This window comes from Panulirus ornatus, chromosome 9 (genome assembly GCF_036320965.1).
Source record: "Panulirus ornatus isolate Po-2019 chromosome 9, ASM3632096v1, whole genome shotgun sequence".
NCBI lineage: Eukaryota > Metazoa > Arthropoda > Malacostraca > Decapoda > Palinuridae > Panulirus > Panulirus ornatus.
The window spans coordinates 21,431,485-21,457,033 of record NC_092232.1 but is presented as its reverse complement, the minus strand read 5'-3'; the positions used below and the strand labels follow the sequence as shown (position 1 = coordinate 21,457,033).

General features: G+C 44.4%; 1 protein-coding gene across 1 annotated transcript; it reads right to left on the bottom strand.

The window, feature by feature from the left end:
* Window positions 1-1,466: 1,466 nt before the first annotated feature.
* Window positions 1,467-22,833, bottom strand: LOC139750098 (uncharacterized). Its single transcript, XM_071664437.1, has 2 exons — window positions 21,925-22,833; window positions 1,467-2,178 (listed from the first exon to the last, which is right to left on the bottom strand). Exons 1-2 carry the CDS (start codon window positions 21,931-21,933, stop codon window positions 1,624-1,626), a joined length of 564 nt encoding a protein of 187 aa, XP_071520538.1. The 5' UTR covers window positions 21,934-22,833; the 3' UTR covers window positions 1,467-1,623.
* Window positions 22,834-25,549: the final 2,716 nt, after the last annotated feature.

The window sequence follows — 25,549 nt, the reverse complement described above, 5'->3', positions numbered from 1 at the left end:
ACAAAATTTCCCTCGAAAGGACTTTTTTTTTTTTTTTCTAAGGTCATAGAATGAAAGAAGACAAAATGTTCTTTCTTTGAGGGCTTGGTGATAGCGTAGAATATTTCAGTGAGTCACGTATATGGGGACTAGAGAGATCGCTATTGATTAGTCCGGTTCAGTAAACAATACAGACTGTATGAGAAATGTTATAGCTATTGCCAAGCAAATACCGTATTCAATGGTAATATGAAATGAGAAATAATGTCCTTAATTTATTCCTAAGTTGTAAGTTTACGCTTTTATCGGGTGTACCTCCCTCTCATTTGTTCTGGAACTATTTTCGTTTATCTATGAGCTGTGGTCAAAGGAATTATCCTGAACTATCGTTCATGTGAGAATGATTAATATATATCTTTTTGAAGAAGTAGGAGCATTGTTTCGGTAGGTGTTGAAAATGTATATTCAGCACGTAATTAACTGCGATCATGTTGGATCACCGCCCGTAGACACAAGTCTAGCCATTATGCCTTGATGATAACTTGAGCAATGATATGGTCCTTGAGTACGGGGTACGACCCTTGAACAAAACGGTACTACTCTTGGGTAATATTACCTGGCCTTTGGCCCGAGTCTGAAGGGTCATGTTAAAGGCCAGGCAAGACGTAAACCTTGCTTGAAGTTCATGACCTACTTTACTAGCACCACCTAAGGTAAAAATCTTACAGGCATTTCTCCTCAAGTCATCAATTTCCTTCTCTACTCTCTCCAGTCTATTATGTATGTTTCTGATCTCTTCTATGACCACAAAACTCTTGAAATGCCCGAGTGGTATGATGTTTACCCTCCTTTGTGTTCTGTTGAAGGGATTTAACATAATCACTATGTCTGACATTACATCAAAACCCTCAACATAAGGTCTGTGTAAAATGGTGCAATGTACGCTCATGGCGTATACACACGGTTGCGTTCAAGTTCAGAGGTAGGAAGAAATGTACTGTCTTTGCCAGATGGCGTCCTAGCTTCGTCTCTTCGATGTATATCAACTGACTTATATTTCTCTCTTGTCTCTCCCCTGATGATGTGATTATTACACGAAAGTGCACTTGGGAACTTTTCGTGTTTCATTTTCCCCGTGGACTCATAGGAATATCTTGATCACGCGCAAAATTGTGATCCTTTCCAATATATATATATATATATATATATATATATATATATATATATATATATATATATATATATATATATATATACCTAAAAAGCATTGCGTAATGAAGAAAGTTTAGGTGATAATAAAAGTATTGTTAGTGTCTCATGAGACACCGAGGAAAGGGTTATGTATGTTCTTAATATGAGACAGGAGTTGTGGGAGTTACCCGCCACTGATCACGAGCATGGTTGAAATGTTTATGGGATAAAACTAAGAATCCATCTTACTGGAATGGTTGGTATAGTTAAAACCAGTCAGATAACTTGTATAATCCTTTATTTTTATATCTAGAACACACATGTTTCGTCTATCCACTTGTGAGCAAAGTCCATGATGAGTTGGTGTAAGGATGAGGGAGGCGGGCAAGGCTTCCAGGGCAGGTGCGGCTGCTTGTGGCCCGGGGCAGCCAGAGGTCCAAGGAGGTCTTGCGGCTACTGGCCGTACTGGGAAGAACGCTGCCGCATCACCGCGCCTCGACTTGCCGCGTTCCAACACACCAATCCGAAAGGCCCGAACCGACAAGCAGCCGGTCGTCGGCCGGAACGACGCTCCGGAGAGGCAGAGAGAACCTGATTCTTACTGTTGGGAACAAAAGGGCTTAGTCCACGTGCCACGGAGCGGTAGAGGTCAACTAGCGATCCGAGACGACGGGGAGGCTGTCTCTTGGCCAGCCAAGGACTCTCCTGTTGCTGTGCCAGCGATAGCATCACATCCAGACCGGCGGCGTCTACCTCATCAAGGTTGCTCTCGGGGGTGAAGGCAAGTCCTATGGCCGGCGTATCCTGGGGCTTCCAGGCGGCTTTTTCCTCTTCATCTGCAGACCACGGCTGGTTGGATCGCCAGGACTGGCTGACCCAGGCGCCGGTGTCTTCGCTAGCATCGGATTCGACTTGCTGTGGGCTGGGATACCAAGGGTGGTCGCTGGCTGGCTGTTCTGATGCCAAGCTGGCCGCGGCCATCACCGCTAGCACGACGGTGCAAGTCGTCTGGAAGACAAGAAACACACTCATCAGTAAGCACGTCTTGGTCATGTAATAGTCTACTAAGTCACTGAAAGTTCATTTTGCATGGTGAATATGAACCGAAAAGTACATAATGTGAGTCCACATTCCAAGGAAAAGACGTAGATAGTTTTCAAACATGCAAAGACGTCAACATTTGACAGACTCGCATGTCAAATCGTAGGCCAGACACCTTTCAGGCCTACCTATGAATCACAGTTTAAGGTAATGCCAGAATGATGCAAAGTTTAGCCCACTCACAAGCTTTGTCAAGCCACTGACAGACCACATTTGAAAACCCAGTTCGTTTACCCCAACGCAGCGATGGAGCAAAGAGGAGGAATGAGTGATCGATTCAAGGTAGGATTTAGATGTGCCAGTGGGTGTGGAGAAGAAGGTGGAGGACGTAGTGGAGTGGCAAGTGGAGATGCATGATATGTGGGGGTGAGGACAGATTTGGAAGGTTATTTACACTCTTCAAAAGATTAGAATTGGCTATTGTTTATCAGTACAATAGCTACATAACACTTGTGCATTGGCAAGACGAAGCGAAGCTTCTGTACTCGCGTTTGTAAACACTGGGCGATCACCACAAACCACCTGCCCAATCGCCAAACTGCCTATCTCAGCAATATGTAATCACGCAAACAACAGTGGCAACCCTATGTCGGTAGCATGTTTTCTGTCATGAACAGTAGCTCATCAGGCAGTGAACTGTTAATACTCCTCACCTGCAGGAACAAACACAGCGTACGTGACAAACAATTAGGTATTCACATAGTTATGATGTTTTTCAAAAAGCTTTATTAGATTTGAATTAAGATTTTCCTACTGTTCTCATGTTTTTCTGTTTGATCGTTTCCCTGTGAACTGCAGGAATTTGATTTTGAACAGATAATACCACCTCTAGATTATTAGTATGTAATTTTTAGTCTGCCCAGGCATTGTTGTCCTTTTCTTTATTGTCCATTTTATGATCGGCCTTTCATGACAGTTACAGTCAGCAACATTTTCAGATATTCTTAAAAAAAAAAGATCTGCATGCTCACTCTTAATACAGGGTTTGCATCCATGTTATAATTTCTTATTAAGCTTAGATAATGGCACGGCGGGAGGAAATAAAGTTAAAGGAGAAATAACAATTTTGCCTTGAAAAAAAGAAATCGATACTCAAACACGATGTAAATTGATGGAACGTAAACAGTTAGGGTAGGTTGATCACGTTAGCTTAGTCTGGTTATGCTAGGTTAGGTTAGGTTATATGATAACCAGATGTAGCCTAGCCTGACGATTGACAAGAGTGAAAAAAATAACATATGGATTTAAAGAATTACACGTATAGATTTTTTGATATATATATATATATATATATATATATATATATATATATATATATATATATATTTTTTTTTTTTTTTTTTTTTGCTTTGTGCTGTCTCCCGCGTTTGCGAGGTAGCGCAAGGAAACAGACGAAAGAAATGGCCCAACCCACCCCCATACACATGTATATACATACGTCCACACACGCAAATATACATACCTACACAGCTTTCCATGGTTTACCCCAGACGCTTCACATGCCTTGATTCAATCCACTGACAGCACGTCAACCCCGGTATACCACATCGCTCCAATTCACTCTATTCCTTGCCCTCCTTTCACCCTCCTGCATGTTCAGGCCCCGATCACACAAAATCTTTTTCACTCCATCTTTCCACCTCCAATTTGGTCTCCCTCTTCTCCTCGTTCCCTCCACCTCCGACACATATATCCTCTTGGTCAATCTTTCCTCACTCATTCTCTCCATGTGACCAAACCATTTCAAAACACCCTCTTCTGCTCTCTCAACCACGCTCTTTTTATTTCCACACATCTCTCTTACCCTTACGTTACTTACTCGATCAAACCACCTCACACCACATATATATATGTGTGTGTGTGTGTGTTTGTGTTTACCGGGCTCCGCCTACAAGAGATTATACCCGAGTGGAAGGTCTTTTTGGCGAGGTTATGTCATTGGTATTACAGTCTCGTCAAAGAAATTATTTCAAAGGAGTCTATATTTCTCTGTCACTGGAAGCAACGCAATCTGAGCCTTTATAAAGAGGTCTTGGGAAACACCAGGACCTTCACAGAAATTCGTTCTTGAAACGCTGGAAACGACAAGCAATCAACCCCTACACAATGAAAGCAAAGATCCTCTCGGTATAATCCCACCTCAAGAACTTCGAATCCAAGCCACCCCATAAGTAACCACCAAAGATCCTTCATTCCTATGATACATTTACCATAAAGACACCGTGCACTGACTACTTAGTTGCTCTGCACTTTTTGGACATAGACGCTTGCGCATCATTATACTTTACGACCTGTGGTCCCGACCTGTGGACGTGTTAGGCTTCCTGAGAGCTGCAGTAGCCTCATAAAAGGGATTCATGGGAGAGGAAGCAATTAAGTATATATCACATATTCACAGGTAGTTGCGCTCATCTCTGGGGCATCTGTTGTATGGAGAAAACCGTTTGTATTAGTTTTGGTCACGGTGGCTGCTGCTCCTGATCCACTCTGCCCGGGAGCAGGTATTACGGTAGTTTGTGCCTGACTTGTGTGTATCTAGTTGCGACAGCGTTTGTTCTGTATGGTGACACTGCGTCTAACGTTCGTGGGAGTGTGTTCGCGGCTGTGCGAGAAGGAAAGAAAAAGAGACATTGGTATAGATGACGTCAGCACGAATGGGTAAAGCCAACCCTCTCTCTTGCCTGGATTGACCGACCGATCCATCTGCGTAATGTGTGTGTTGAAAGTTAGGCCCTGCTTCTTGGATGATAACTGCCATATTGAAGTAACTTTATAACAATATGTATCACTGTTATCTCTTGACAAAGAGCCTGTGTGATGTGAGTAATCCTTATGCGCTTCCGCATGCAGGGTGAGCAAAGGTGGCACACTGTAATCTAGCCGTTTGCAGTGGAAACAGGATAATAAAAACGAAGACTGTGGTGCTGGCGTGCGTGGCACCTCCCCTCCATAGTCACACATAACGCTTTAAGTCCCATTTTAACTTAACCAATCCCCTGACAGTGCTGGCGTGAGGCTCAGCACACACACACACACACACACACACACAGACTGCTGATAACATACGTCACACCCACGCGGATCCACATGAGAAACTCGCATCATTCTCACTGGTTGTACACACATATACATCACTCTGATAATGGTGATCATAGAACTATTGTCTTCCACTCACTCATTATATGCCAAATTTAACCGCGGTCGTATAGGAGAATTACCCAATGCTGTTGTCATGCATACAAGAAAACTCGTGTCAATTTACTGATACACATCTGTCATCGCCCCCACCAACCTAGCTCCTCGACCAGTGGGCAATGTGGCACTCTCCAGACCCCACCCGACACACAAGTGGCCATAGCAAAGGAACTTGTTGAAGATTTTTTTTTTTTTTTGTACGGTCTAGTGGGTGCATGCGGTAAGTTGTGATGCTATTGTGGATACTGATCGTATCAAAAATTGAAAAATCTTTTTAACGGTAGAGAAGGTTCATGATGATGCAATGCAAGTGTACAGCTCCCTCCCGTCACCGCCCAAATACGTAGTTATATACAAGTAAATACGTAGGGCATTTCACCCACAGACACGACGCCATTCCATGCTCATAAGGCAGCTCACTGGCCTTTGATATGATCCCTAGGGGTCAGTAACGTCATGATCAAGGCCAGGCCTTTACATCCAAGGGTCATACCGTCATGTTGAAGGCCAGGCTTTAATATCCAAGAGATGTAACGTCATGATCAAGGCCAGGCCAACGTACCCAAGGGTCGTACCATCATTGGTCTCTCTATCGAAAATTCCTCACGACTCTCGTCTCTCCTTTGACGGCTTTGTAATTCCATCTCTTGACTTAATGAGCATCTTTGGCATTACCGTAACATCCACTCTATCTTGGACACCCCACTTTACGGGAATAGCTAAGTGTCCCTCTTAAGACACCGAGAGTCCTGTTTAGGTGTGGAAACTTCTTTTTCCTCGGAGCAGTTGCTCTGTTTATACAAATGATTGATCCGTCCTTGTATGTAGTACTGATCTCAAATATACGGTGGTTCTAGCACTGCATCCTTACTTGACAAGAGTTGAAAGCGGTCCAGCTTATAAACCCCATAAGATTTGACCCACTTGCCTTACGCCACAATGTTGGTTCTATAGGTAACACTATGGATATTGCTCCCGAAAGCTAGCTGCCTATGTGCCTCCACCACTAACCAGACCACTCGGCAAGCTGCTGCGTCACATGATTACGAAGTGGCCGTTAATAACTCAAGTGTGGGTCGTTTTGATGCCTGTTTCTTTCCCTACACCTCGAAACTTTGGAACTCCTTACCCTCTCATATCTTTCCCAATAACTAAAATCTAGCACATTTTAAAAGGCAGGTTTGTCTTATCCTCCAAAGTTCGTAGATACTTTCCCTTATCTTTTCTTTTTCCCTTTCGTAATCTTCTCTATATTTCACTAAGACTCGGCCTTGATGCGGACATTTGTCCGTGACTGGAACCTCCAACATAAAAAGCAAAAGATCAAGGACAGGCCACCAATACCCAAGGGTCGTACCGTCGTGATCACAAGCAGATTATCTTACTCAAGGATCGTACCGTCATGATCACAAGCAGATTATCTTACTCAAGGATCGTACCGTCATGATCACGAGCAGATTATATTTCTCAAGGATCGTACCGTCATGATCACAAGCAGATTATCTTACTCAAGGATCGTATTGTCATGATCACAAGCAGATTATCTTACTCAAGGATCGTATTGTCATGATCACAAGCAGATTATCTTACTCAAGGATCGTACCGTCATGATCACAAGCAGATTATCTTACTCAAGGGTCGTACCGTCATTATCACAAGCAGATTATCTTACTCAAGGATCGTACCGTCATGATCACAAGCAGATTATCTTACTCAAGGATCGTACAGTCATTATCACAAGCAGATTATCTTACTCAAGGATCGTACCGTCATGATCACAAGCAGATTATCTTACTCAAGGATCGTACAGTCATTATCACAAGCAGATTATCTTACTCAAGGATCGTACCGTCATTATCACAAGCAGATTATCTTACTCAAGGATCGTACCGTCATTATCACAAGCAGATTATCTTACTCAAGGATCGTACCGTCATGATCACGAGCAGATTATCTTACTCAAGGATCGTACCGTCATGATCACGAGCAGATTATCTTACTCAAGGGTCGTACCGTCATGATCACGAGCAGATTATCTTACTCAAGGATCGTACCGTCATGATCAAGAGCAGATTATCTTACTCAAGGATCGTACCGTCATGATCACAAGCAGATTATCTTACTCAAGGATCGTACCGTCATGATCACGAGCAGATTATCTTACTCTAGGATCGTACCGTCATGATTACGAGCAGATTATCTTACTCAAGGATCGTACCGTCATGATCACAAGCAGATTATCTTACTCAAGGATCGTACCGTCATGATCACGAGCAGATTATCTTACTCAAGGATCGTACCGTCATGATCACAAGCAGATTATCTTACTCAAGGATCGTACCGTCATGATCACGAGCAGATTATCTTACTCTAGGATCGTACCGTCATGATTACGAGCAGATTATCTTACTCAAGGATCGTACCGTCATGATCACGAGCAGATTATCTTACTCAAAGGTCGTACCGTCATGACAACGAGGGGATTATCTTAATCAAAGGTCGTACCATTATGATCAAGATGCCTTAATGTCGTCCTTAAGGATTTCACTGTCGTGTGCAAGGACAGCTGAAGGACAGTATCCTTGTACTGCGGGAGTTCAGCTCGACACTCGAACTAGAATACTCTACGTTCCTAGTTATTGTATCAGACACAACAGATTTACGACGAACATTTTTCACAACTTTGATCTGGGGGAACAATTAGATAGCGCTGATATAATTACTCTCATGAATTGATTAAAAAAAAAAAGGTAATCACAGCCAAGTGCATGAAGTGCGAGTGAAACATTCACCTACAAATACACGATAAAAAATAGTAATAGAAAAGGAAAATTATTTTACAAAGCATTGAGGGTTGGCTGCGTAACATTTTTTTCTCTTGGAAACAGATGGAAAATACAGACCTGAAACATTATCATACCAGTTAATGAGTGATGAAATCATTATTAACTAAGTTCACATAGAAAATGTACCTAACGAGTTATAAGTATACGATGAATGGGGGACTGTTTAACAAGTATCGGTCGTCGATTTAGCGGGCAACAAGCATTATCAGAGTCATTGATTAGCGTTAATTAGGCGTCTTTTGTGAGCAATTCTGAAAACCTACTGACCTTGGATGTTGATGGTGTTGGATGTTGATGTTATTTAATGTTGGTGGATTGGATGTTGATGTTATTTAATGTTGGTGGTGTTGGCTGTTGATGGCGTGTGATGTTTCACAAACAAGAATTGTGGCCGCTTGTGACCCTGTGGTCAACGACACTTCATCATAAAGGTACGACCCTTGAAGACAGTGTCAGTAGGCTCTTTTGAGAACAACGGAAGGACCTTTGAGCACGACCATACGACTCATGAGCACGATGGAACGACTCCTGAACACGACCGACCATCGATCAGATGTCCTGGCCTTTGATCTAAACCTTAAAGGTCAGGTTAAAAGTCACGCCATCATACCCACTGGTCTCTCCCACTTGCTCAAGGGTCGTGGTGTCGTGTTTAAGGGTCGTGTTGGGGTTGATGATTATACTGTTGGGCGGTTGTTCGGTCCTGCAAAAATGTTGTAAATGACGGACGGACTCAAGAGTCCTACTTCTATATGAGGTTCCTGCAGCACTCAGGAAGCACGCCACGTCCATCGGTCGAGACCACAGTTCATAAAGTGATGTGAAATGGTGTGTGGTGGTCTATGTGCAGAGAGTTTTAAGGGCAATTGTGTAGCTGATACTCAGTGTCTTCTTTACGGTAGGGTCTTGGGATATGATGATACGGTGTTCGTCGTGTTTTAGTGATGAGATGATGTCCAGAACGTAAGCGGGAGAGTGTGACTCGTGTTTGTCTGGGGAGTGTGGTTTCTGATGGGTGTGTGGCTAGTGGGATGGACCGAAAGACTGAGTTTGGGAGGTGTATGTGGCTTTGTCAGTGTTGTATTTGTCGGAGGTCGGGTGATCTGTGAGTGGAGGTTACTGAAGTGTGAGGCAGGGGTAAGGTTTTCATATCTACTTGGTGGTTTATGGTTAGTCATAGAGTGGTCTGGGAGTCTAGTGCTGTTCCATGGAACTGAGTGCCGAGAATGTTGACGAGGGAGTGTATTGGAAGAATCTTATTTTTGTCGTTTGAAGATGTTTGATACTGTATCAGCTCCGTATTCCGTATTTCTGGGAATGCTTGGCGGGAGTGGTGGGAAAACAAATATGTCAGTAGGGTAGAAGAGATGTGTGTCAAGTGATAGCCGTGGAGTAGCAGGTAGTATAGTGAAGGCAGCTAGTGATTGTTCCGAATGCACCATTTTGTGTAGTTTGTAGCTTTGATATATTTGCAGTATATTTAAAGAAAGCGAGATGACGTGATAGTGAGTCAGGTCTGACCCTAAAGTAAATGAAACTTAACCGTAAAGTGAGCTGTGGCCGTAAAGTGAATGAGGCGTTCCGATAAAGTATAAGTGGTGTATGTATTGTGGTGAGGAGCGAAGGAAGGCAAGACGAACTCTGACCATAAAGTAGGTGAGTAGTGAACGTAAGTAAAGTAGATGGGCAGTAATGTACAGCAGTGAAGTGTGACCTTAAAGTAAGTGAGCTGTGTCCGTAAAGTACGTGAGCTGTGACTATAAAGTAACTGAACAGTGGGAGAATCAATGAGCAAACAGTGACTACCATAACATGAGTTGTGTGACAATATCATGGATGAAGAGTGAGGGGTCAGACACGTTCGTTGACGTACCTACTACCTCTCGCCCCTGGCTCGCCACCTACACTCCACTCCTGGGAGATTATCGTCGTGGACCACACGACAAAGAACTCTTGTGTTTTCGTGGGTTTGCCTCCCGCCTGGGGCTGATGACGAGGAGGCCCGTAATGCTCCAGTCGACAGCAGTATGAAGAGCTGGGGGGGGCGGCGCCTTTAGACCCCCCCCCCCCCCCCCCCCCCCCCATCAGCGCTCGTGGTATGAGAGAGGGAAAGACGGGGAGGAAGATGAAAATAACAGCTTTACTGACAGTAATTTGAAGGTCCGAGGTTACGAGCAAGTCGATTGCTAAATTCTGACGGCCTGTTGCGTAAGGGGCTCTTCCTTTGTGGGCGAAATGGCTTCGTCTCTTGTTCCGTTCAGAAATGTTATGGTTTGTGTGACTGAATGGTTTGGCATCGTAAGAGTTTAGCCAGTGCCTCGTAATCCAGGAGATATATGGCGATGAACAATCATTGGATAGTTTATATATATACGTGTGAGGCGATTGGTCGTCGTGACCCATGGGTGACCTCATTTCCTGACCTGGGATGACCTCTACCTGAGTCAGGGATGACATTAGTTTCTGACCCAGGTTGACCTTACGCCGTGACCCGGGTTGACCAAGTCAGCCAGTTATGTCACAACGTGAGGTGACTCTTCTGCTCTTCGGCTCTCGTTGTTCATGACCTGACCAGGAATGTCGCTCAGTGAAACCGAGAGAGAGAGAGAGAGAGAGAGAGAGAGAGAGAGAGAGAGAGAGAGAGAGAGAGAGAGAGTCATTGTGCTTGTTCCCTCACGTTTCAAGCTCTTCCACGGCCTAAAGTTAAGTGGATAATGATAATTGTGCGGGGCCACAGCAAAATATCCAGCCAGACGATGGGTCACAGCAACATATCCGGCCAGACGATGAACCACAGCAATATATCTAGCCAATCGACGGTCACAGCAACATATCCAGCCAGACGATGGGCCACAGCGACATATCCATCCTGTCGATGGGTCACAGCAACAAATCCAGCCAATCGACGGCCACAGCAACATATCCAGCCAGACGCGGGGCCACAGCAACATATCCAGCCAGACGATGGGCCACAGCAACATCTCCAGCCAGACGCGGGGCCACAGCAACATATCCAGCCAGACACAGGGCCACAGCAACATCTCCAGCCAGACGCAGGGCCACAGCAACATATCCAGCCAGACACAGGGCCACAGCAACATCTCCAGCCAGACGCGGGGCACAGCAACATCTCCAGCCAGACGCGGGGCCACAGCAACATCTCCAGCCAGACGCGGGGCCTCAGCGTCCTGTAACACGAGGACGGCGCTGTGGCCACAGGAGAAACCCGTCGACCACACGTCTTCACAAGAACGGATGCAGAGGCGACATTTATTTATACATCTGGGCCAAGTATTGGGGACGACCCTTCATTACTGCTGACGCGTCCACCCCTCCACGACCTCCATCACCCACGCCCACGCTGCGTCGTGTCTGGGCTCTGTATTCCTGGAAATGATTGGCAGGAGTGGCGGTGGAAGCAAATGTGTCAGGAGGGATGGAGGAGATGTGTGTCAAGTGGTGGCTTGTGGATTAGTGGGTAGTGTGCAGTGTAGGTGTCTTCAGTGTGTAGTGGTCAGCGCTGCGACTTAACGGGTCTCGCAGACCCGTGTTCCAATCTGGGACAGGGTAAATGGGTCCCAGCCAACCACATCTGTTCATCTTCTCCTTGGTGATGAGTAGGTTGCAGTGTGTGTGTGTGTGTGTGTGTGTGTGTGTGTGTGTGTGTGCTCGTATTCCCTCCTCTCTTTATCAGGTTTCCGCTCTAATGTACGCCATCAAGTCACAAGTCTTCAACTTGGAATATCTTAGTATCTGTAGAAAGTCCTCTTTTCTGTTTTTTTCCAGTTACTCCCTCATTTTGCTTTCCACGGAGATATCCGTGTCTTAGATATCAGCTGTTTTATAAATGTGTTTCAACATTCTCTTCACTTGTGTGTTCAACATGATATTAGAATATGATACATTGTTTTCTTGGATTATTGATTGATCAAGTTTATTTCAAGATCTTGGAAAAGGCGATTCCTGGACTTGCCACAATAGCAGCTACTACTTGGAAGTTTCATATTAGTCTTCAAACAACAATGAACCCAAATATTGAACGAAGGCATTAAGTAAATACTCGATTCTTAGAAACATCTAAGCAAATTTTTGATTCATTTCATTGGCAAGAAAATTATTCACTGTTCTGTTTAAGAGAAGGTTTCCTTGCCTATATCTGAAGTAAACCATTTTCATCATTGTTTTCAATAAGAATTATTTAATGTCTCATAACAATTTAAGGGAATCAGATCCTCTCTTAAGCCAGAGTCTCGGATTTCTTTTGCATTATTTCAATGGAGTCTGGTTCCTGGTGCCAGGGGAACTGGCCTCTTCGTTCTGACCGAGAAAATTAACTTAGGTTTCCCCCTGACGTCTGAAAGGGGAACACACTCAGAGAGAGACTTGAGGCAACTTGCTGGAAGACAAAACAATTTCTCTCTCTGCCGACGTCAGCGTCTGAATTCTAGAAAAAAAAACTAATATGGTTGATGCCCCCTTCTTCTGTCGCTCCACCCCGCAAGAATTGATGATATATTGGAGATCTTGTTTCATGAGCAGAGCGGCTGAATGTCTCTGGATGGTAGTGATAACCAAGGGAACACGATGATAAAGGCTACAGTTCCGTCATCGTCTATAACAGTGACGATGACTGACAACGAAACTTTCTTCTTTTGACTCGACTCCTAAGCCCGGTAGAGCTGGGCTTGGGCGGGATGCGATGGTTCCTGTTCCGTTACGCCCTTGTAGAGAGAGAGAGAGAGAGAGAGAGAGAGAGAGAGAGAGAGAGAGAGAGAGAGAGAGAGAGAGAGATCCTATTACATCTATGGGTAGGATCCCATTTAGACACCATTTACGTTCCCTGAGGCATCAAAGGATATTCATCCTCACTGTACATCGCTCGCTCGCTCGCTCATCCCACCCTGAATCGTAATGCGCTTACGTCGTGTAAGTGTTAGATGATGACAGAACAACGTCAGCGCATGTGATACCTAGGCTCAATGCCGCTTGTGGTACAAGCTGCGTGTAGTTGGCGGTTGGAGTGGTGACAGGGAAGATGACACTGGGTCGGACGTACACTGACTACAGTTTATTCTAGTGTCACGAATGCCTTTCTTATGCTTACTTTTGGTTTAATACTTAATTTCTGTACGATGCTGAAGGCAGATGTATGTAAGGCAGCTTTATAGAGCAGGGCGAGGAGATCAGGGTGTGGAGACCTTGCTGTGTAGACCCAGGGTGTGGAGACCAGCGTCACCAGGTAATGGTCAGGAGGTGATGGTAGGAGAGTGAAGTCAGGCGATAAGATGAGGGAGAGTTTACTGGAGGTACACGGGAGGTCCAGATAACAAGGGCTCTGGTGGTCTCATGGTGAGGTTCTCTGATCTCATAATCTTATCTGTAAAAAAAAAGACCGGGTGGCAGAGGAAGAGCCACCTCCCCCACACACCTCCACCCGGCTCAACATCAGGCAAGGGACACAAGGTGAGAAGAAGAGACTGTGTCGCATGGAAAGAGTAAACAGTCTTTGGAATGTTGTAGGAAAAGTGTGAATAAGAAACTCTCTCTGCTTCGTTACTATGAGCTTCTCCAGAGCTGAACTCTGACACTTTTTTCTGGAGTTACTTTTAAGAAGATATCCCTCCTACTTGAAGCAGGATTATCACTGATATCAGATTTAGTTGAAGTGTTTGCTTGATTTTCATTGGAAGGTATCGATAGTATTTGCGTTCACAGGGAAGTAATGGTAGGGTTAATGCTAAAGAGGTGATGGTAGAAAGGTAATGGTGAGGAGTTAATGGTAAGGAGATAATGATAGGAGATAATGGCACATTTCTTTTTTTCACGACTATACCGACGGCAGAAATAAACTGGGAGAATGTGACCGAGATATTTCCACCATTGCCGAATATGTTCAGCATAATGTCCCTCAGTCTCCGCTACGTGCCACTGTTAATAGCATTCTCTCATTGCCATTACTCCCGCGGCCGATGTGCCCAACAACCCAGCCAGACAGGGGTCCCTCCTCTCCTGCCGCGCGCGCGGGAGTGTGGACACAATACCGGACACTCCCCGCTAATGAAGAACCCTTCCACCTCTTCACAACGCCACCCACCATCTGTGAATGTCACCAGCTATAAAGTACGTCGCGCGGCATGACGGTGCCATTAGCACGACAGGGCACACGCCCAGGAGGATTACGCTAATGTGAGAATGAAGGGGAGGGGACGGTAGGCCGCCTCTACAAACTGTCTGCACTCACAGCCCGTCATGTCTTACCCACGATGGAGCACACACAAACACACACACACACACATGCAGAAGTCCAGGGAAGGTTCTTTTAGTTCCCTCTGTCCTTTACCTGTTGCATTTTGTCTGCACACTCAGTTTCATTCGCTAGAAACTTAAAGGTTTACTGAACTAAACTCGTTTTATATTGCAGTGGTAGCCAGTGTATGCAGGCAAGGCAGACGACGCTGTTTGACATAGTATCTTAGCAAACGAGAAGCGTCAGTTTTTGCCAGCGGATGCAGTACTTGTCCCTCCCTTCCCACACACCTCAGTTATGTCCGTGCCAAGATTTAAGATGGACAAGGCCTACGGTAGCGACCTCACCAAATTTCCGTAGATTGATGAATCTGGTGAAGATGAGGGGCTGACTTTGGCTTAATGAAACCCCTAAATGAAGTTTATACGAAAAGACCCAAAAAGGTGCTTGGGTGCAGCATCTACCGTATTATATATATATATATATATATATATATATATATATATATATATATATATATATATATATTTTTTTTTTTTTTTTTTTTTTCATACTATTCGCCATTTCCCGCGTTTGCGAGGTAGCTTTAAGAACAGAGGACTGGGCCTCAGAGGGAAAATCCCCACCTGGCCCCCCTCTCCGTTCCTTCCTTTGGAAAATAAAAAAAAAACGAGAGGGGAGGATTTCCAGCCACCCGCTCCCTCCCCTTTTAGTCGCCTTCTACGACACGCAGGGAATACGTGGGAAGAATTATTTCTCCCCTATCCTAGGGATAATATATATATATATATATATATATATATATATATATATATATATATATATATATATATATATATATATATATATATATATATATATCATACAAACCTCCAACAGCCAGGATCGAACCCGGGACCTCTGTGCGCGAGACAGGAATGCTAACCGATATGTTCTATGAAGGTGCGCGTTTCTATGCATTTTATTCGTATGTATATATATATATATATATGTATATATATATATATATATATATATATATATATATATGTTAGAGTAAGCTTAGAGCAGGTTTATCTAATGCACATAGAATTAGAATTGAATGCGACAGCATACTTAGAGTTATCAATCTTCTTTCTTATGTTCTCTAATCTTCGCAGTATTATTCTACCATTAGGTAGGTGTTCAAACACCAGTTGTGCAAAGTTACCCATTACATTTCAAACAAGCTTTCGCTTTCACAGAGGCACCGTCAGGAATGTGAAAAAAAAAAGAGAAAAAAAAATGCGTTGCAAAACATGGGTATTATAATGTAAAAGGCAAACACAATATAGATAAGAAACATAAAAAACGCATTACATAGCATATAAAAGTAAGGGAAAACAGTAAAAGCGAAACAAATTAACAATGTCATGAAGGGTAGTATGAGTCACAATCTAAGGATGCAAAAAAACGTATGTTAGGGATGACAGAGAGGCCTTGTAACTCATACTACCCTTCATGATGTTGTAAACTTCTTTCGATTTTAGTGTTTTTCCTTGAATTACAACAGGAATGAATCTGGTGAGTATACCCGGTAAGGTGTAAGGGAGAGTGGTGACTGAGAGGGTGGCTGCAAGAGCAGAACATCTGACTGAGGAGGAGCCGTGGCTTCAGAAGCGGTCGAGGATGTATGGACCTGGTGTTCTCTCGGAAGAACTCTGGCCAGAGTATGTGGAGGAAGAGAGTGAATAGTATGTGGTGGTGTTCACTCTGCCGAAAACGTATGATAAGGACAACAGACAGGCCTTGCAAAAGGCGCTGAGAATATATAGGGTAAGAGGAAAGTTACTAAATGAAGTATGGAGTTTTCATTAGGAGATTAAGGCATGTATGTGAGTAGGATTTGAGAAGGGTGAGTGGTTTCCGGTGAAGGTGGGTCTGCGTCAAGAACGCGTGATGTCACCACGTTTGTTTAACCCGGTTATGAACGGGGTGGCGAGGAAGGTAAATGCAAAGGTATTAGAGTGAGGGGAAAGTCTATTGTACACTTGGGGTGGCAGGAGTGGGTGGTGGGGACCAGTGGAGGTGAATCGGTTGCTGTTTGTAGATGATGATAATCTGGTGGCAAACTCCAGAAGCTGGCAACAAAGTTTGGGAAAATATACGAAATGAGAAAGTTGAAAATGACTGAACACGAGTAATGATGCCATACAGCGGGGGGACGAGACAGGATAGTTTGAGTGCATATAATGGCTACGACTTGGACGAGGTGGGGTGCTTTAGGTACAGGGGAGTGGATATGACAGTGGATGAGACCATAGAAGCTGATTTGAGTCCTAACATAGGAGAGAAGGTTAAGGGCCTTGATGCGTTAAGGTGTGTGTGGAAGGAAGGTTTTGAGGCTCTTAGGGCAAAGATGGGCATGTTTGAAGTTATAGTAGGCCCGCTAGTGTGGTGCAAATGGGAGGATGAGGTTGGCAACTGTTGGAAATGAATTTCAGAAGAACGATATGTGGTGCCTCAGAGGATGTGATCCTGTACAAATGACAGTATGAGGGAGATGATGCAACGTGCGCAGTCTGGTTGAGAAAACTGACCCGGATGTGTTGAAATGATTTAGATGTATGGAGAGGATGTGCTAAGCGGAAGACTGACCGAGGATCTAAGTGTCAGAAGTGGAAAGAGGAAAGAGAAGGAATAAACTAAGAAGGGGATGGGAGGATGGGATGAGGTAGGCTTTGAGGATAATGGGGCCTGTACATTCAGGAGGATGAGGCATGCATTAGATAGAGGGAACTGTAACGTGATGGTATGTAGATGGCGGGATGGGGAGAAGTGGTATATAGAAGGCGGGATGGCGAGAAGTAGCTATATAGAAGGCGGGATGGGGAGAAGTGGTATATAGATGGCGGGATGGGGAGAAGTGGTATATAGTTGGCGGGTTGGGGAGCAGTGGTATATAATGGCGGGATGGGGAGAAGTGGTATATAGATGGTGGGATGAGAGAGACAGTCAGTGGGCTGACCCACAGCATACGAAGTGGTCCATGGAAGCCATGGAATAATCCGTGAGGCTCTGGTTATGGTACATTATACATGACAACTAGCGCAGGGATGTGAGCAGATGATATCGTTGTTCGTTTGCCCCAGACGCTACCTCGTTAAGGCGGGGATATGATAAGGTGGTAACACCACGAGCGAACAGTCATCTTCGGTGTGTCTAGGTCATCGTCAGTAGAGGATGAGGTGTGCTGTCATGTCAAGGATCTTCTTGCTCTAACGGAGTCCATCATTCCCTCGCTCCTGCGTGGAAATTCAACCTCGAAGTTGCAGGAGCCCCTCAAAAGGGGGACCCTGAGGTAATACTATATTAATAGTACAGCCAATAGTGATAACACTGGCCTGCTTCTCTCACCGTCCTAAGACAGCCTCAGGATTAGACACATGAGTAAGACCTCGAGGAAAACGAAATCCTCGCTCAGGTTCGTCTGTTTTTACCCCTACAGGAAGAGAGGATTACCAGCCCTCAACCCCCAGCTCCCATCTCGGTCACGCACGAGAGACATGGGTTGTATCCACCCCTTCCCCCATTATCCCCAGAGTAAACTATCAAAACTGACCCCCAAGTATATGGATTGCAACGTATGGAAACGCGTATGTACCAGTTTATACGCAAAGTAGAATGGCCTACGACGAGCAACACAGATCGTGCTTACAGAAGGAGAGCAACACTACAGGAGGGTAAGGTCACCAGCCACGGACTATACGTACAGTGGGAGAGAGAGAGAGAGAGAGAGAGAGAGAGAGAGAGAGAGAGAGAGATGGGAGACGTGATCACGATATTCAAGTTGAATCGGTTATGACAACTGTTGATGACCGACCAGTACCGTGAGAATGTAAGGGAGCGATTACCGAGGGAGGATACCACAGGACGCTCAGGGATGGTTTAGGAAAAGAGATGTGGAATATATATATATATATTTTTTTTTTCCAAAAGAAGGAACAGAGAATTGGGCCAGGTGAGGGTATTCCTTCAAAGGCCCAGTCCTCTGTTCTTAACGCTACCTCGCTAATGCGGGAAATGGCGAGTGGTTTGAATGAATGAAAGATATATATATATATATATATATATATATATATATATATATATATATATATATATATATTTTTTTTTTTTTTTTTTTTTTTTTTTCATACTATTCGCCATTTCCCGCGGTAGCGAGGTAGCTTTAGGAACAGAGGACTGAGCCTTTGAGGGAAATCCCCACTTGGCCCCCATCTCTGTTCCTTCCTTTGGAAAATCAAAAATGAGAGGGGAGGATTTCCAGCCCCCCGCTCCCTTCTCTTTTAGTCGCCTTTTACGACACGCAGGGAATACATGGGAAGTATTCTTTCTCCCCTATCCCCAGGGATAATATATATATATATATATATATATATATATATATATATATTATTTTGCTTTGTCGCTGTCTCCCGCGTTAGTACAAGTGCAGCAGATGCAGAAATTGTTGAAAATAGTTGAAAAATTTGTATGATGAAAATGAAGGTCTTTCCCCGAAATGTACACATAAGACGAAAAGGTTATCACGAACACAACACGCAAGACTGATCATGAATTTGTCCTCCATGTAAGAGGAAAGAGTGTGGGGCGACTTGATCACAACTCCCCTAGATTTTTGAACGAGATGAATGGTGTCAACAGTGAGTATTTTTTTTTCGAAAAAAAAAAAAAATTCGATTGAACAACCAGAGACCATCCCGGGAAATTGAACAACAAGTTTGTAATAAGGGACGCGAAGAAGTACTTTCTTAATGTCGGGAAGGTGGAACACTGGAAGAAAGTGAATGGTAAACTTGTGAATGATGAGGAAATACAGAGTTTCAGAAGACGTGTGTGTGACAGTAGAGACCTTGTAAGAGATGGGCCCCCCCCCCTCCCACTGTGACTGTAGAACTCCTTCACCGTACAGCGCTAATAGATAATCAGATAGATAGATAATTACACATGAACGTTCCTCGTGTCATGCGGGAACATTCACTCGTCAGTCGGACCACACATTCAACATGCCTTTGGGGGGACATTTTGTTGTATACAATTACATTTTCATGAAGTTAGTTTTAATGAGGATTTCCTAGATGCATGACACACTGATTACATAGAGACAGCGAATGAATTAGGTGTTAAAGTAGGAGGGAGAGCCTTCCTCAACGATTTAAGTAGGTGTTAAAGCAGGAGGGAGAGCCTTCCTCAACGAATGAAGTAGATGTTAAAGTAGGAGGGAGAGCCTTCCTCAACGAATGAAGTAGATGTTAAAGTAGGAGGGAGAGCCTTCCTCAACGATTTAAGTAGGTGTTAAAGCAGGAGGGAGAGCCTTCCTCAACGAATGAAGTAGATGTTAAAGTAGGAGGGAGAGCCTTCCTCAACGAATGAAGTAGATGTTAAAGTAGGAAGGAGAGCCTTCCTCAATGAATGAAGTAGGTGTTAAAGTAGGAGGGAGAGCCTTCCTCAACGAATGAAGTAGATGTTAAAGTAGGAGGGAGAGCCTTCCTCAACGATTTAAGTAGGTGTTAAAGCAGGAGGGAGAGCCTTCCTCAACGAATGAAGTAGATGTTAAAGTAGGAGGGAGAGCCTTCCTCAACGAATGAAGTAGATGTTAAAGTAGGAAGGAGAGCCTTCCTCAATGAATGAAGTAGGTGTTAAAGCAGGAGGGAGAGCCTTCCTCAACGAATGAAGTAGATGTTAAAGTAGGAGGGAGAGCCTTCCTCAACGAATGAAGTAGATGTTAAAGTAGGAGGGAGAGCCTTCCTCAACGAATGAAGTAGATGTTAAAGTAGGAGGGAGAGCCTTCCTCAACGATTTAAGTAGGTGTTAAAGCAGGAGGGAGAGCCTTCCTCAACGAATGAAGTAGATGTTAAAGTAGGAGGGAGAGCCTTCCTCAACGAATGAAGTAGATGTTAAAGTAGGAAGGAGAGCCTTCCTCAATGAATGAAGTAGGTGTTAAAGTAGGAGGGAGAGCCTTCCTCAACGAATGAAGTAGATGTTAAAGTAGGAGGGAGAGCCTTCCTCAACGATTTAAGTAGGTGTTAAAGCAGGAGGGAGAGCCTTCCTCAACGAATGAAGTAGATGTTAAAGTAGGAGGGAGAGCCTTCCTCAACGAATGAAGTAGATGTTAAAGTAGGAAGGAGAGCCTTCCTCAATGAATGAAGTAGGTGTTAAAGCAGGAGGGAGAGCCTTCCTCAACGAATGAAGTAGATGTTAAAGCAGGAGGGAGAGCCTTCCTCAACGAATGAAGTAGATGTTAAAGTAGGAAGGAGAGCCTTCCTCAATGAATGAAGTAGGTGTTAAAGTAGGAAGGAGAGCCTTCCTCAATGAATGAAGTAGGTGTTAAAGTAGGAAGGAGAGCCTTCCTCAACGAATGAAGTAGGTGTTAAAGTAGGAAGGAGAGCCTTCCTCAATGAATGAAGTAGGTGTTAAAGTAGAGAGCCTTCCTCAACGAATGAAGTAGGTGTTAAAGTAGGAGGGAGAGCCTTCCTCAATGAATGAAGTAGGTGTTAAAGTAGAGAGCCTTCCTCAATGAATGAAGTAGGTGTTAAAGTAGGAGGGAGAGCCTTCCTCAATGAATGAAGTAGGTGTTAAAGTAGAGAGCCTTCCTCAATGAATGAAGTAGGTGTTAAAGTAGGAAGGAGAGCCTTCCTCAACGAATGAAGTAGGTGTTAAAGTAGGCGAGAGGAGCCTTCTTGACTACTCGTCCCTCCTGTTCAGACCAAAACATTGATGACAATCTTTAACCTGACGGTATTTCGAGTGATCGTTTGCTTCTGGACTAGGATAAAAATGCGGAGGCCAGCTTCAATATGGTGTTGATATCAATCTCGTATTTCTTTCATAAATCTGTCGCTCAGTGTTTGACAACAGTTCGAACTGATGTTGGTATTTCTATGCGGTGAGGTGCGTCAGGGAACGAGGGTTGGTTGGACGGTGCCCTCTGGTGGATGGGTTCGTGACGTCACGTGACCAACCTGAACTACTGTTCCTCCCTCCCAATCACCTCCTCTCCCCGCCAGGTGGGGAGCGGTTTGGCGATCCTCACCCACGTGTGTGTGTGTGTGTGTGTGTGTGTGTGGTGTGATGCTCAGAAAATGACAAAATGACCTGAGCAACATGTACATTTCCCCCGCGATAATGATGGATGACATCCTTGTTGTAAACAAAACAGAGTAGCTGTTGAAATAAGACAGACAATCAGCCAATGTCATGATCAAAAGACGATAGTGTAGCTCTTTCCCTGATATGTCGAATCCTCGACCGGTATCTTGGATCAGTTAACTCAAGTGTCTCAGGTCGTGGGCGATGGAAATGATCATCACTATAAAGATGTTTGATACAAAATTGCGTTCTTACCTTTCTCATGCTGCTGGTAGCGACCAGGAGGGCTGTACCACCACCACCTTCTTCTGCGACTTCTGCCTCTCGAGACAGATCCTTGGCTTCAGCTGCGGCTTGAGAACACCTTCTTGATGGTTCTTAAGGTATATGATAGGTCTTGGCGTACCAGCGGTTCTATTGTCCTCGTGTGAGATATAGTCTGGATTACACGACTCGTCCCGTAAGACCTACGGACAACTGACACAGTGTAGGTCTGTCGGTGGGACACTGAGGGTCAGTGTGAGTGTTGGCTGGGTCAGTCAGTCACGGATGTTGGGTGACGCACGGGAGGGGCAGGAGGCCAGGCTGTGAGCAGCGGTGCTGGGGGAGCGGGACCACGTGGAGACCACACATACCTGCCGCGCCTTATATCCCCTACACTCCCGAGCCACGCATGCCCGCCCGCGCCACTCTCGCCTGCACGCCCACGCACGTAACACTCCACACACACACACACACACACACACACACCTGTTCACTCACTCATAAATCACCTGGTGTTGGACGGGTCGCCATTACTGGGCCAGGCGAATTCAGAGTGGGTGGTGTGAGGTGGTCCTTGATGGCTGTTCCCCTGCCATGGATAGTGTAGAGGGTGGTGTGAGGTGGTCCTTGATTGCTGTCTCTCCCCCTCCACCCCTGCCACGAGTAGTGTAGTGGGTGGTGTGAGGTGGTCCTTGATGGCTGTCCCCCCTTGCCACGAATAGTGTAGTGGGTGGTGTGAGGTGGTCCTTGATGGCTGTCCCCTCCTGCCACGAGTAGTGTAGTGGGTGGTGTGAGGTGGTCCTTGATGGCGTCACAGGACCAGCAGTAGCAGGGACACACTACCCCAGGCACACTCCACATCACGACCCGCCACAACAATTGTCTTCGATTTCGTCCCACATCGAGACCACACCTGTAGTCCCAGGAGTCACTGTTTTCCATCTCTAGTTATCTCCCTATCAGTGTAATGGTCTTGCCTCACTTCACATGCACTACTTAATGCCACCAGAGCTATATGACGTTGTACATCTGAATCACTTAACAAGACGAGTCATTGGTACCTGTGAACACCTCACAAACATCACTCATTTTCACCATCACACAACCTTTACTAGTCAACCAACAGACCTGCAATGTTTCGTACCAGAGTACGTATATCACTTGTCATACCACACTTGTATATTTATAACCGTCAAACCACTTCTTGTCTCCACCACAGCAATATTACTTATAAGAATCAAACATATTAGTAAATGTATACTTTACACTTGGAAGCCAGAAAACTACACGTGCAGTGTGTCAACCACATGTGTTACAGCATCACTGCCAACAACAGACTCACTTCAGTTACGACCATGACACCAGTATGATGTGCTCACCACACACCAGAGCACACCACACCACACCACACCACATCACGCCACACCACACTATACCACACCACCCCACACCACTCCACACCGCACCACATCACACCACACCACCACACCACACCACACCACATTACACCAGACCATCATTAATCCCTCGTGCATGACGGCAGGAACCTTTCGCACGATGGCCTGACCTTTCACATGACTCTTAAAGTCAGGTCAAAAGCCAAATCATAATCCTTAGTGGTCGTAACGTTGTGTTTACCAGATTCATTGTCATCAATCAAACCTTCTTATGTTATCCGTAACGATATCACTTGCGTCTGTTACACGTGAACAGTATCCCTATATTATCTGTCACCACCAACCTCCGCTGTTACTGTCGTCACCACATCCAGATAACGTCATGATAGCAGCAGTACTTGTCACCAGTACATCTACGTCGTCACGACCACGCCTCTACTGTTGATCAACACACCTGTATGATCTGTAATCAGTAGATAGCCACACGAACGAACACCTTCCCCGTTTTCATTATTTGCTCGCTGGCTTTATAGGATAAAAGTATCAACCAGACGCAATTGTTCCAGATATTAGTTTCTAACGTTCAGTGAGGGAGGAAAGTGTCATTAGTTTATCTGGAATGATGAAATCATCTGCAAAAACAATGTTGTTTATCTGTCAGTTGTCATATATATATATATATATATATATATATATATATATATATATATATATATATATATATATATATATATATATATATATATATATATATATATATATATATATGTATATATATGTATATATATATATATATATATATATATATATATATATATATATATATATATATATATATATATATATATTTTTTTTTTTTTTTTTTTTTTCATACTATTTGCCATTTCCCGCGTTAGCGAGGTAGCGTTAAGAACAGAGAACTGGGCCTTAGAGGGAATATCCTCACCTGACCCCATTCTCTGTTCCTTCTTTTGGAAAATTAAAAAAAAAAAAAAGAAAGGGGAGGATTTCCAGCCACCCGCTCCCTCCCCTTTTAGTCGCCTTCTACGACACGCAGGGAATACGTGGGAAGTATTCTTTCTCCCCTATCCCCAAGGATAGGGGAGAAATATATATATATATATTTTTTTTTTTTCAAACTATTCGCCATTTCCCGCGTTAGGGGATAGGGGAGAAAGAATACTTCCCACGTATTCCCTGCGTGTCGTAGAAGGCGACTAAAAGGGGAGGGAGCGGGTGGCTGGAAATTCTCCCCTCTCGGTTTTTTTTTTTTTTTTTCCCAAAGGAAGGAACGGAGAGGGGGGCTAGGTGGGGATTTTCCCTCTGAGGCCCAGTCCTCTGTTCTTAACGCTACCTCGCAAACGCGGGAAATAGCGAATAGTATGAAATATATATATATATATATATATATATATATATATATATATATATATATATATATATATATATATATATATATATATATATCATGGAGAGAATGAGTGAGGAGAGATTGACCAAGAGATATATGTGTCGGAGGTGGAGGGAACGAGGAGAAGTGGAAGACCAAATTGGAGGTGGAAAGATGGAGTGAAAAAGATTTTGAGTGATCGGGGCCTGAACATGCAGGAGGGCGAAAGGCGGGCAAGGAATAGAGTGAATTGGATCGATGTGGTATACCGGGGTCGACGTGCTGTCAATGGATTGAATCAGGGTATGTGAAGCGTCTGGGGCAAACCATGGAAAGTTCTGTGGGGCCTGGATGTGGAAAGGGAGCTGTGGTTTCGGGCGTTATTGCATGACAGCTAGAGACTGAGTGTGAACGATTGGGGGCTTTGTTGTCTTTTCCTAGCGCTACCTCGCACACATGAGGGGCGAGGGGGATGTTATTCCATGTGTGGCGAGGTGGCGATGGGAATGAATGAAGGCAGACAATGTGAATTGTGTGCATGTGTATATATGTATGTGTCTGTGTGTGTATATATGTGTGTACATTTAGATGTATGGGTATGTATATTTGCGTGTGTGGACGTGTATGTATATACATGTGTATGGGGGTGGGTTGGGCCATTTCTTTCGTCTATTTCCTTGCGCTACCTCGCAAACGCGGGAGACAGCGACAAAGCAAAATAATAATAATAATGATATATATGTATCATACAAACCTCCAACAGCCAGGACCGAACTAGGGACTCCTACGTAACAGGCAGGAGCGCTACCGCTAGGCTATGATCGCCCCG